Source organism: Centruroides sculpturatus, unplaced genomic scaffold, assembly GCF_000671375.1.
Source record: "Centruroides sculpturatus isolate CEXI.00-Female unplaced genomic scaffold, Cexi_2.0 scaffold676, whole genome shotgun sequence".
NCBI lineage: Eukaryota > Metazoa > Arthropoda > Arachnida > Scorpiones > Buthidae > Centruroides > Centruroides sculpturatus.
The window spans coordinates 218991-231467 of record NW_019384987.1 but is presented as its reverse complement, the minus strand read 5'-3'; the positions used below and the strand labels follow the sequence as shown (position 1 = coordinate 231467).

At 27.9% G+C, this 12477-nt stretch overlaps 1 protein-coding gene across 1 annotated transcript in view; it reads right to left on the bottom strand.

Moving 5' to 3' along the window:
• The window catches only part of LOC111632935 (RB1-inducible coiled-coil protein 1-like), a 210015-nt gene that overhangs the window by 178958 nt on the left and 18580 nt on the right, over window positions 1–12477 (bottom strand). Inside the window, exons 4-5 of the mRNA XM_023377452.1 lie at window positions 5412–5497; window positions 4318–4433 (exon numbers count right to left, since the gene is read on the bottom strand). Of these exons, the coding sequence (XP_023233220.1) occupies window positions 4318–4433; window positions 5412–5497 (202 nt within the window). The remainder of the gene's footprint in view (window positions 1–4317; window positions 4434–5411; window positions 5498–12477) is intronic.

Sequence of the window (12477 nt, the reverse complement as noted above, 5' to 3'; positions counted from 1 at the left end):
TGAAAAAAACTGATAAAATGCCAAATTAATGCATCAAATTTTCTGTCATGATAATGATAGAAAATTTGATTGCATTAATTTATTTTGATGCATTAACATATTTTCTGAAAAGTTGGCTTAGTGCTTATTTCAGTTTCTAAACTTAGATCAATGGTCCTCAAAATTATATCATCTGTGGAACACTTAAACTAAGTCATAGATCACTTATGCCCACATCCAATTCTTGCCCTGTAAAAATTACCTCAGATCAGGGATCAGCAGCCTGTGGTCTTTTGGGAATGTTTCTGCAGCTTCCAATGCCACTTTCTAGTTTATACAGAAATCTCAACTGAAGATAGATCTCATCAGTCAGTGAATTGCATCATCTTGGTGAAATGTTTACATTTGTAACATTAAAATTCATAAATTTAAATGGTTTATCAGTATATCTTTATGGTCTCATTTCAACTGTAAAGAGGCTAATAAACACCTTTGCTCATTTTACTGATCATTTTTAGAATCCTCTTCTCTGCCCCTAACATTATTACTGATCTGTCTTAAAATTTTTACTTCCACTCTTAATGAATTCCTACAAATCCATAAAACTGAAGTTTTGTCCTATAAGTGGTTTTCCTATCATTTTAAAAACTCAAGAATCATCTCAGAAAACAATGGAATAAGTGGAAAAAATCTGGAAATCCATGTGATCTCTACGTTTTCCATGTCATCCAAACACAACATTACTGTGAATTTTATTAAAGTGTGATTGAAAGGCATTTCAATCATACTTTAATAAATTCTCTCTTCCTTCACTACTGATCCTAGAATCTTTTGGGGTTTCATTCCAAATTTCTCTGGACAAATTCTATGCAAGTCATCTACTGTTCTGGACCATCAAATTTATGACATTTACAATTTTAAAAATAGATTTACTAATATCTTACAACATGCCAATTATAAACTGCTCTCTCATCATTCTTATACATATTACCATTTATTTTCTTTTTCTGAAGTTTCCAAAGCCATAGACACATGTTTTATTCCAACCCTGTTTTATAAAAATCAAAACCAGTGGCCGCAGTAGTTCTCTCTGGATTATTCACTCAACATAGCTTTGTTCTGAAACAGTGGTATCCCTCTACTATAATAGCTATTCCAAAAAAAAAATAATAATAATAATAATAAAAACTCCTTCCACCCTATCACTCTATTGCCTGTCATGCTAAATATCCATGAAATTTGTATTTACTGCAACTTTATTACCCAATTATATCTAAACTCCTACCTATCTACCACTCTAGTCTCTAACCATTCAATCTCCACCAACATTCTCAAATCTATCTATAATTATTGATAACTTCGAAAATAAGTGATCCTTTTATATTGTATATATTGATATTAGCCAAGTCTTTGATTCCATCCTTCTTTCTGCACTCCATGATCATTTTGATTCAGACCCTGTTTATTACTCCTCGTTAAATAATTACTTCTTATCCCATACCTACAAAATTAAATTAGATGATTATGAATTTTCCAATTTTGCTTTGACCTGTAGTATTCAACAAGGCTTGATTTTGAGTGAATTGTTTTTTTCAGTTTATATTAACAATATATTAAGTCAACTTAAATCAATGACAATTACCTGTGCAGATGATATCAAATTAATTAATTATGATCCTGATACATTTCCATAACCTCTGCATCTTCTTACAACTCTTCTTGCTAAAGCCAATTTAAAAATCAATCCACAGAAAACTATCATCATGAACTACTCTTTATTGTGCAATATTCCTCAACCTACACTCACTATTAACACATGCAATATTAAATACATTTCTTTGGTTAATGACCTTGGCATAATTTGGGATAACAGGCTCACATTTAAAAGCCACATAGACAAAATAATAAAATCTCTCACCATATGTCAGGATATCTTTTGGTGTTTCTGTAAACTCATTTCCTTGAAAAACGGGTTTACAGAAACACCATTTTCATTGAAAACTTTAACTCTATTTTCTTTGAAAACTTACAATCTGTTACCAACTATGGTATGTTGATCTGGGCCATAGTGGCCCCAACTCTTTTAAACAAAATTTCCAAGAAACTCAATAAAATATATCTGCTTCTAAATAGATTTTGTAACCTTCCTAACACTCAATCTCCAAATGTTGCCAGCACTAGACTGAGTCTTCCCAATTTTAAATTAAGAGTTAAATATTTTGATCAGCTTTTTTAGTTTAAATATTTTAATGGTTTTATACAGTCCAGTTGACTGCACTTAAGAATGTCTCAAAGAAATTTATAATATTCTTCACATATTTACATGCCTTTTTTATAGATTAGTGATCTTGCAGTAATCTTATTTTTATCGTATTTTGCAAAAGTATGTTTAATTTTGATTATTTTTTACATGTTACTTTTTCTTGGTTTAAAAATATTTGTAAATGAAATTTATACTATGCTTAGCCTTTTTTGTATTTGTGTTTTTATTTTACTTGTTTTAATCATTTTTTTTTTTTTTGTCTTTTTTGGGGGGTTGCTTGTTATCTATGGGTGGAGATATGTAGTCCTTACATGACTTTTCCTATGTACCAATGATAAATAAACAAAAACATCATATCTATACTCTGTAAACAGTACCATACCCATGCATGAACATACTCTACCATGGCTTCATCAATATTTTTATTCTCTATATCTATTGTATGTCTACATAATGACTCTACAGAAACTGAACCAGAGATCTCAAGTACTTAAAATGGTCCTGTTTGTAGGCAATAAAAATATAATGTAGCATGTGTTTTTCTTCAATAACAGTCTATATCACAAGACCAATTTCCTGAAGTGCAGAATTTAAAAATGCAACAGGTAAGTTCTTTTTTCGTTGTACATAGTCTTTACCAATGTGAAAGCAATATAGTTGTTATAAAAGCTTGACCAGTAGAGATGTAGTTGTGACTTAATGGAAAAGAGTGTAATTTACAATAAAAAAAAAAGTTGGCAAGGACTCTTACTTGACTTTTCCAGCATTCAAACAGAAGGTTAAAGAACCATTAGGAAATCCAATGATTTTCAATTATACTGTACTAAGATAAAATTTTAAGTAATAAAAAAGCTTAAAAAGATGTAATGATAAAAATCTCCATTTAAGAAATATTTAAGTTTAAAAAGCTCTATGATACTAGCTGATAGTTAAAATTGTTTGTGGCACCATCTGTTATGAAATGTTATTAAAAAATAAAACTTTTATATTATTAATTATTATGAAAAAGCAAAAAAAAGGCTTGATTTTTAATTTTCAGAGATAAATTTTTAAAAATATTATAAATACCAGCAACAAGTAAAATTTTCATTAAATCTAACCCCAGTCAAGACATGACACATGATCTCAATACACAACAGGAATAAGCCAGCATTAATTATTTATTAAAAATTTTATTACTGATCAAAGACTGACTTCAACACACCCCACTAGCAGCAAGACAACTTCAGAATCCACATAAAATTTAAATTTTATATGTAAGGTCAAATTGTTCATAAGTTTGTAAGTTGAACATTAATAAGTAGGGGAGCTCCTGTATTTTAATCTTAAAACTGTTATAATTTTTAATTATATGTAGATATTTTAGTGTGTTTTATTTATATTTTAGAAAATTGATTGAATTTTTTACACAGTTATATAATGCATTACAGTTTTTCCTATTTAAAATAATAAGTAATATATTTTCAGTTAGCAATTGTATGCACAATTGCTGATTTTGTACTATAAGAACAAACTAACTACTGATAAACATGCATTTCCCACTTCATGTTTTCAAATAAATTTTCTCTTTAGGTTTGAAGTTAGGTTCAGTAGTAAACTTTTCAATAAGAAAAAAAAAATTGAATAAAAATCTTTCCAGAAAGAAAGAGCTGTCTTAAAAAATAAAAATTGATGTATATAGATTAGTAGTTCTCAATCATTTAAAGATATACATTCCTTTTTTGTTAAAAAAACATATTGAATCCCTACACTTTTTATAAAAGCACTATGGATGTATTTTATTCCAGTCACTATGCTTTTATAAAAAGCATAGCTTTTATAAAATGTACAGTAGAGCGTCGTTTATCTGAATCAATTGGGGACTGGGGTTGTTCAGATAACTTATTTTTCGGATAACCAATTATGTACAGAAAAATATATTAATTTATCCCGTTTTGAAANACCCTGTATATATATATATATTACTGAAATTATATATATATAATTTCAGTAATAACAGAATATATAATGGATTAAATCCAAATTTATTCTGTTTTGTCTGTCAAAAATAGAAATAAATAAATCATAATATTTACCTGGCAATATCTTCTAAATTTGCCACAACTGCAGCCCAACCTTGTTGTTGAAGGTGTTGGTCATATACTAATCTTTCACAAGAAACCCTCTGATTTTTAGCAAGATCATAAAAATGCTGTAGTAAAAAAATTAAAGCAATATATCTAAATAATACTTTTAATTATAATACTCTTATAATTAACGTTATGATAATTTATCTAAATTTTCAGCAAATCACTCTTGAAATTTTACTAAGACAATTTTTCTAATAATGTTAAAAAGATAATTATTGATGTAAAAGAAGATTTTAATTTCATGTCAATACATATGAAATAAAATTAATAAGAGTATTAAGACTCTATTAAGAATAATAGAGTATTAGTACTCTAATTACTCTTAATAGTATTAATACTCTATTATTCTTAATAGGGTATTAATACTCTATTAAGAATAATAGAGTATTAATAGGGTATTAATACTCTATTAAGAATAATAGAGTATTAATACCCTATTAAGAATAATAGAGTATTAATAGGGTATTAATACTCTATTAAGAATAATAGAGTATTAATTTAATGCTTCTGAAAATAAGAAATTCACTTCTTGAGAAACTTAAAAACTTACATTTAGTTAAAAGTTAAAATTAAACAATTACTTATTATAACATTGCACAATGCTGCAATTTCTAATCATATTTTAATTTAAAAAATCCTATGATTTCTGGTCCAGACCAGAAGATTGTATATAGTTAATATTGACCAGAGGCCAGAGGGTTCTATTAACTAAGCTTTCCATATCTGGTCTAGATTTTCATCTATCTGTTCTCAAGATTAAGGATAGATGAAAAACAGAGAATATAACCACACTACCATAAAGTATTTTTTGAAATTATTATTGCAATTTGAAAATTATAATAATTTCTTTAAATTATTGTGTATTTAATGCAATTAATTTAGTTTAATATGTAACTTAAGAAATTAACTGCTTTCAAACATATTTTAATTCAAAATTCATAATTCAAAATGATTAATTCATAAATTATCTAAAGCTAATTGAAAATAAATAACAAGGATTAACTTTACAAATTAATTTAAACATTTAAAACTCATAATACCTGTGCTAATTGGGCTCTGGAGACAACTGTATGGTATGTAGGTGGCATATTTAAGCAACCTTCTACTTGTTCTTTCATATCACAATCTAATTAAATAAATAAATTTTTATTGTCTTTCCAATTTCATTTTATAAAAATAAAGTACTTTTTTTCATTTAAAATAGGTCAACCTTTTATATTTATGACCCTGTAATAGTAAATTATAAGTGACCCATGACATCCACCACTGAAAAGACAACCAGTGTTATTTACTATAAACAAACTGATACAATGCTTTTCCTTAAACACAGTATAACATATAATTTTAAATAAATATTAAATTTTTAAATGTTACTATTCAATACTATAACATTAATAAGAAATTTTCAGTGTGTGTGAAATAAACATTAGAAATATTATGGCTTTAAGTGCACAAGGTGTCCTAGCTGAAAGTCAGGATTTTAATTTTCAATATCATCTGAAAAAAAATCAAGCTAAACATCAGTTTTTTTTAATAAACGGAAGCTTTGTCTATTATAATTTAATATATACACTTATTTATTTTAGATGAAATGTTCAATGTGCCTGCTTTTGTGAAACATCAATTTGTGTAACTGTACACATTCCTGATAACACAATTGAATACTTTTGATATAAAAGGTTTCAAAGCTTGAATTATGCAGATTCTCAAGTCTTCAAAGCTTGTTATATAGTGTCTAAATATGTAATATTTTAAGAAGCCCTAGACAAAAATAATAATCACAAGGATTAGTGTCTGGAGACATTAGTGGTTAGGACATGGAATTCAAAGAAACTGTGATTTATCATTACTATCCAGAAAAGATAGTGAAGAAAAATCACAGTCTCTTTGAATTCTGTGTTTAAAAAAAAAAGCAAAGCCTTGTTTGCTGCGTGAAATGCAGCCTCATCCTGCACAAACAAAATATAATGAAAATGGCTTTATGAATATAGATAGGTTGTTCAGTACTAATTCACATAGACATCATGTTTTACAAGAACAAAATGTCTTTTCTAGACAAATGATGAAACCAAAGAAAAGCACTTCAGCTTAAATGAGTTGTTCAAAAAATATTAAAAATTAAAATCCTGACTGAGCTGGGACATCCTGTATTACATAATAAAATATGTTCATTATTTATTTAAAATGTATTGGGTTTATGCAGAAGTTTCCAGAATTTTCTAGAGTTTTACAGTACAACAATTATTTCAAAAACAAAAAGTATTTTATTAAAAAAAAAATAATTGCCATTACACTCAAAAGCACCTTCTTCCATTAATTGGCAGATCACAGATTTCTGCTGAATAAAACTCAGACTGTTAGACTCAAAACTCTGAAAGTACAATTTTCATCTCCTTATCATCAGCAAATTGCTTTCCATCCAAGAAATGTTGCATGGTACAGAAGAGATGGAAGTTGGATGGTGCAATGTCTGGGCTATACAGGGGTGAAAGAGAACCTCCCAGCTAAAATCAAGCAGCTTCTGCAGGGTCAGCCTTGACACATGTGGTCTTGCATTGTAATAAAGAAAGCACACAATGTTCATCTGTGGCCACTTAGTATGTATAGCATCAATCAATGTTGCAGCTGAGCATAGTAGATTTTGGAAATTATAGTGATACTCATGGAAGCATCTCCCAATAGACTGATTCACAAACACTCCAGTAAATACTGTACTGTACATAGCATAACCTTGTGCTAATGCACTTCCAGTTTGGCACAGCCTGTACTGCTTGACTGATGTCCAACCATGACCTTTTGCACTTTAAAATAAGATACCTGTACAAGCACTATTTTTCAACTCCTGTAATGATGGCATCAAGCCAAAAATAGAAATGTTTCTTAGAAAAAAGTTCAGTGCATGCCTCCACACAACAAAGTTGGTCATTTTTGTATATATTTCATCACATAGAATATCTTTTAACTTAAGATTGTGCACCTCAAACACCCTTCATTTACATAACATACTCCACAGGAAACTTCTAAATGCCATCTGCCAGAGAACAATTTCAAATATTCTACAAAGGTCTAGAAAATTCCAAAAACTTTCACATCAACCCAATAATTGCTTCAGAATGTTTAAAATTTATAAATACAGTTTCAATAATTACATATATTTTCTTTTTATCATTCTGTTTAAATTTATTTACAAATTTTTTTCATAATTATAAAAATTATATCAAAACTTGCAAATAAATCCTCCTATGATTCTACCTCAAACCTCTCATAACTTTTTGTCTTAACCTGAAAAGTTAGGAACTACTGATTTCAAACACAAAAACTGAAAGAACTATTTAATAATAATTATAAATCTATAAAAATAAATGCTTAAAATATTTTATTAAAATCAAAGCTAGAAAATAGGAATTATGACAGTTAAAACATTTTACAATTTTTATCAACATTAATACTAAATGAATTGTTAATTGTTTATTAAAAAAATAATAACATTAATAATTCAGAATAATAACATTAAAGTAAATAAAAATTACTATCTTAACATTCAAAAATAAAAAAATGAATAAATAAATTTTTAATTCTGATAAAAAGTATTTTTAAATAGTACATAATAATGCTATATTAATTTTCTTAGCAGTATTAAATTATCATCAGTCTAACAGAAAAAAAATCTTGATTAAATTTCAGTTCTATAAAGATGTTTAATAAAGAAATAAAAAAATTAATGTCAAATTAATGAAAAAAACTGATAAAATGCCAAATTAATGCATCAAATTTTCTGTCATGATAATGATAGAAAATTTGATTGCATTAATTTATTTTGATGCATTAACATATTTTCTGAAAAGTTGGCTTAGTGCTTATTTCAGTTTCTAAACTTAGATCAATGGTCCTCAAAATTATATCATCTGTGGAACACTTAAACTAAGTCATAGATCACTTATGCCCACATCCAATTCTTGCCCTGTAAAAATTACCTCAGATCAGGGATCAGCAGCCTGTGGTCTTTTGGGAATGTTTCTGCAGCTTCCAATGCCACTTTCTAGTTTATACAGAAATCTCAACTGAAGATAGATCTCATCAGTCAGTGAATTGCATCATCTTGGTGAAATGTTTACATTTGTAACATTAAAATTCATAAATTTAAATGGTTTATCAGTATATCTTTATGGTCTCATTTCAACTGTAAAGAGGCTAATAAACACCTTTGCTCATTTTACTGATCATTTTTAGAATCCTCTTCTCTGCCCCTAACATTATTACTGATCTGTCTTAAAATTTTTACTTCCACTCTTAATGAATTCCTACAAATCCATAAAACTGAAGTTTTGTCCTATAAGTGGTTTTCCTATCATTTTAAAAACTCAAGAATCATCTCAGAAAACAATGGAATAAGTGGAAAAAATCTGGAAATCCATGTGATCTCTACGTTTTCCATGTCATCCAAACACAACATTACTGTGAATTTTATTAAAGTGTGATTGAAAGGCATTTCAATCATACTTTAATAAATTCTCTCTTCCTTCACTACTGATCCTAGAATCTTTTGGGGTTTCATTCCAAATTTCTCTGGACAAATTCTATGCAAGTCATCTACTGTTCTGGACCATCAAATTTATGACATTTACAATTTTAAAAATAGATTTACTAATATCTTACAACATGCCAATTATAAACTGCTCTCTCATCATTCTTATACATATTACCATTTATTTTCTTTTTCTGAAGTTTCCAAAGCCATAGACACATGTTTTATTCCAACCCTGTTTTATAAAAATCAAAACCAGTGGCCGCAGTAGTTCTCTCTGGATTATTCACTCAACATAGCTTTGTTCTGAAACAGTGGTATCCCTCTACTATAATAGCTATTCCAAAAAAAAAATAATAATAATAATAATAAAAACTCCTTCCACCCTATCACTCTATTGCCTGTCATGCTAAATATCCATGAAATTTGTATTTACTGCAACTTTATTACCCAATTATATCTAAACTCCTACCTATCTACCACTCTAGTCTCTAACCATTCAATCTCCACCAACATTCTCAAATCTATCTATAATTATTGATAACTTCGAAAATAAGTGATCCTTTTATATTGTATATATTGATATTAGCCAAGTCTTTGATTCCATCCTTCTTTCTGCACTCCATGATCATTTTGATTCAGACCCTGTTTATTACTCCTCGTTAAATAATTACTTCTTATCCCATACCTACAAAATTAAATTAGATGATTATGAATTTTCCAATTTTGCTTTGACCTGTAGTATTCAACAAGGCTTGATTTTGAGTGAATTGTTTTTTTCAGTTTATATTAACAATATATTAAGTCAACTTAAATCAATGACAATTACCTGTGCAGATGATATCAAATTAATTAATTATGATCCTGATACATTTCCATAACCTCTGCATCTTCTTACAACTCTTCTTGCTAAAGCCAATTTAAAAATCAATCCACAGAAAACTATCATCATGAACTACTCTTTATTGTGCAATATTCCTCAACCTACACTCACTATTAACACATGCAATATTAAATACATTTCTTTGGTTAATGACCTTGGCATAATTTGGGATAACAGGCTCACATTTAAAAGCCACATAGACAAAATAATAAAATCTCTCACCATATGTCAGGATATCTTTTGGTGTTTCTGTAAACTCATTTCCTTGAAAAACGGGTTTACAGAAACACCATTTTCATTGAAAACTTTAACTCTATTTTCTTTGAAAACTTACAATCTGTTACCAACTATGGTATGTTGATCTGGGCCATAGTGGCCCCAACTCTTTTAAACAAAATTTCCAAGAAACTCAATAAAATATATCTGCTTCTAAATAGATTTTGTAACCTTCCTAACACTCAATCTCCAAATGTTGCCAGCACTAGACTGAGTCTTCCCAATTTTAAATTAAGAGTTAAATATTTTGATCAGCTTTTTTAGTTTAAATATTTTAATGGTTTTATACAGTCCAGTTGACTGCACTTAAGAATGTCTCAAAGAAATTTATAATATTCTTCACATATTTACATGCCTTTTTTATAGATTAGTGATCTTGCAGTAATCTTATTTTTATCGTATTTTGCAAAAGTATGTTTAATTTTGATTATTTTTTACATGTTACTTTTTCTTGGTTTAAAAATATTTGTAAATGAAATTTATACTATGCTTAGCCTTTTTTGTATTTGTGTTTTTATTTTACTTGTTTTAATCATTTTTTTTTTTTTTGTCTTTTTTGGGGGGTTGCTTGTTATCTATGGGTGGAGATATGTAGTCCTTACATGACTTTTCCTATGTACCAATGATAAATAAACAAAAACATCATATCTATACTCTGTAAACAGTACCATACCCATGCATGAACATACTCTACCATGGCTTCATCAATATTTTTATTCTCTATATCTATTGTATGTCTACATAATGACTCTACAGAAACTGAACCAGAGATCTCAAGTACTTAAAATGGTCCTGTTTGTAGGCAATAAAAATATAATGTAGCATGTGTTTTTCTTCAATAACAGTCTATATCACAAGACCAATTTCCTGAAGTGCAGAATTTAAAAATGCAACAGGTAAGTTCTTTTTTCGTTGTACATAGTCTTTACCAATGTGAAAGCAATATAGTTGTTATAAAAGCTTGACCAGTAGAGATGTAGTTGTGACTTAATGGAAAAGAGTGTAATTTACAATAAAAAAAAAAGTTGGCAAGGACTCTTACTTGACTTTTCCAGCATTCAAACAGAAGGTTAAAGAACCATTAGGAAATCCAATGATTTTCAATTATACTGTACTAAGATAAAATTTTAAGTAATAAAAAAGCTTAAAAAGATGTAATGATAAAAATCTCCATTTAAGAAATATTTAAGTTTAAAAAGCTCTATGATACTAGCTGATAGTTAAAATTGTTTGTGGCACCATCTGTTATGAAATGTTATTAAAAAATAAAACTTTTATATTATTAATTATTATGAAAAAGCAAAAAAAAGGCTTGATTTTTAATTTTCAGAGATAAATTTTTAAAAATATTATAAATACCAGCAACAAGTAAAATTTTCATTAAATCTAACCCCAGTCAAGACATGACACATGATCTCAATACACAACAGGAATAAGCCAGCATTAATTATTTATTAAAAATTTTATTACTGATCAAAGACTGACTTCAACACACCCCACTAGCAGCAAGACAACTTCAGAATCCACATAAAATTTAAATTTTATATGTAAGGTCAAATTGTTCATAAGTTTGTAAGTTGAACATTAATAAGTAGGGGAGCTCCTGTATTTTAATCTTAAAACTGTTATAATTTTTAATTATATGTAGATATTTTAGTGTGTTTTATTTATATTTTAGAAAATTGATTGAATTTTTTACACAGTTATATAATGCATTACAGTTTTTCCTATTTAAAATAATAAGTAATATATTTTCAGTTAGCAATTGTATGCACAATTGCTGATTTTGTACTATAAGAACAAACTAACTACTGATAAACATGCATTTCCCACTTCATGTTTTCAAATAAATTTTCTCTTTAGGTTTGAAGTTAGGTTCAGTAGTAAACTTTTCAATAAGAAAAAAAAAATTGAATAAAAATCTTTCCAGAAAGAAAGAGCTGTCTTAAAAAATAAAAATTGATGTATATAGATTAGTAGTTCTCAATCATTTAAAGATATACATTCCTTTTTTGTTAAAAAAACATATTGAATCCCTACACTTTTTATAAAAGCACTATGGATGTATTTTATTCCAGTCACTATGCTTTTATAAAAAGCATAGCTTTTATAAAATGTACAGTAGAGCGTCGTTTATCTGAATCAATTGGGGACTGGGGTTGTTCAGATAACTTATTTTTCGGATAACCAATTATGTACAGAAAAATATATTAATTTATCCCGTGTTGAAATTTTTCTCTGTTGCGTGTCGCTTCGTGTTGAATTTTCGTCGATGTTAAGCCTAACGAAGACTATTGTATCGTTAAAAATTATTTTTTTATTTTGTACAAACAAAATAAATATATTGAAAAATATAAAAACAATAAAAAATTATACTTCAGAAGTTAATTTAGTATCAAAAACGTAAAATATTTGAGTAGCC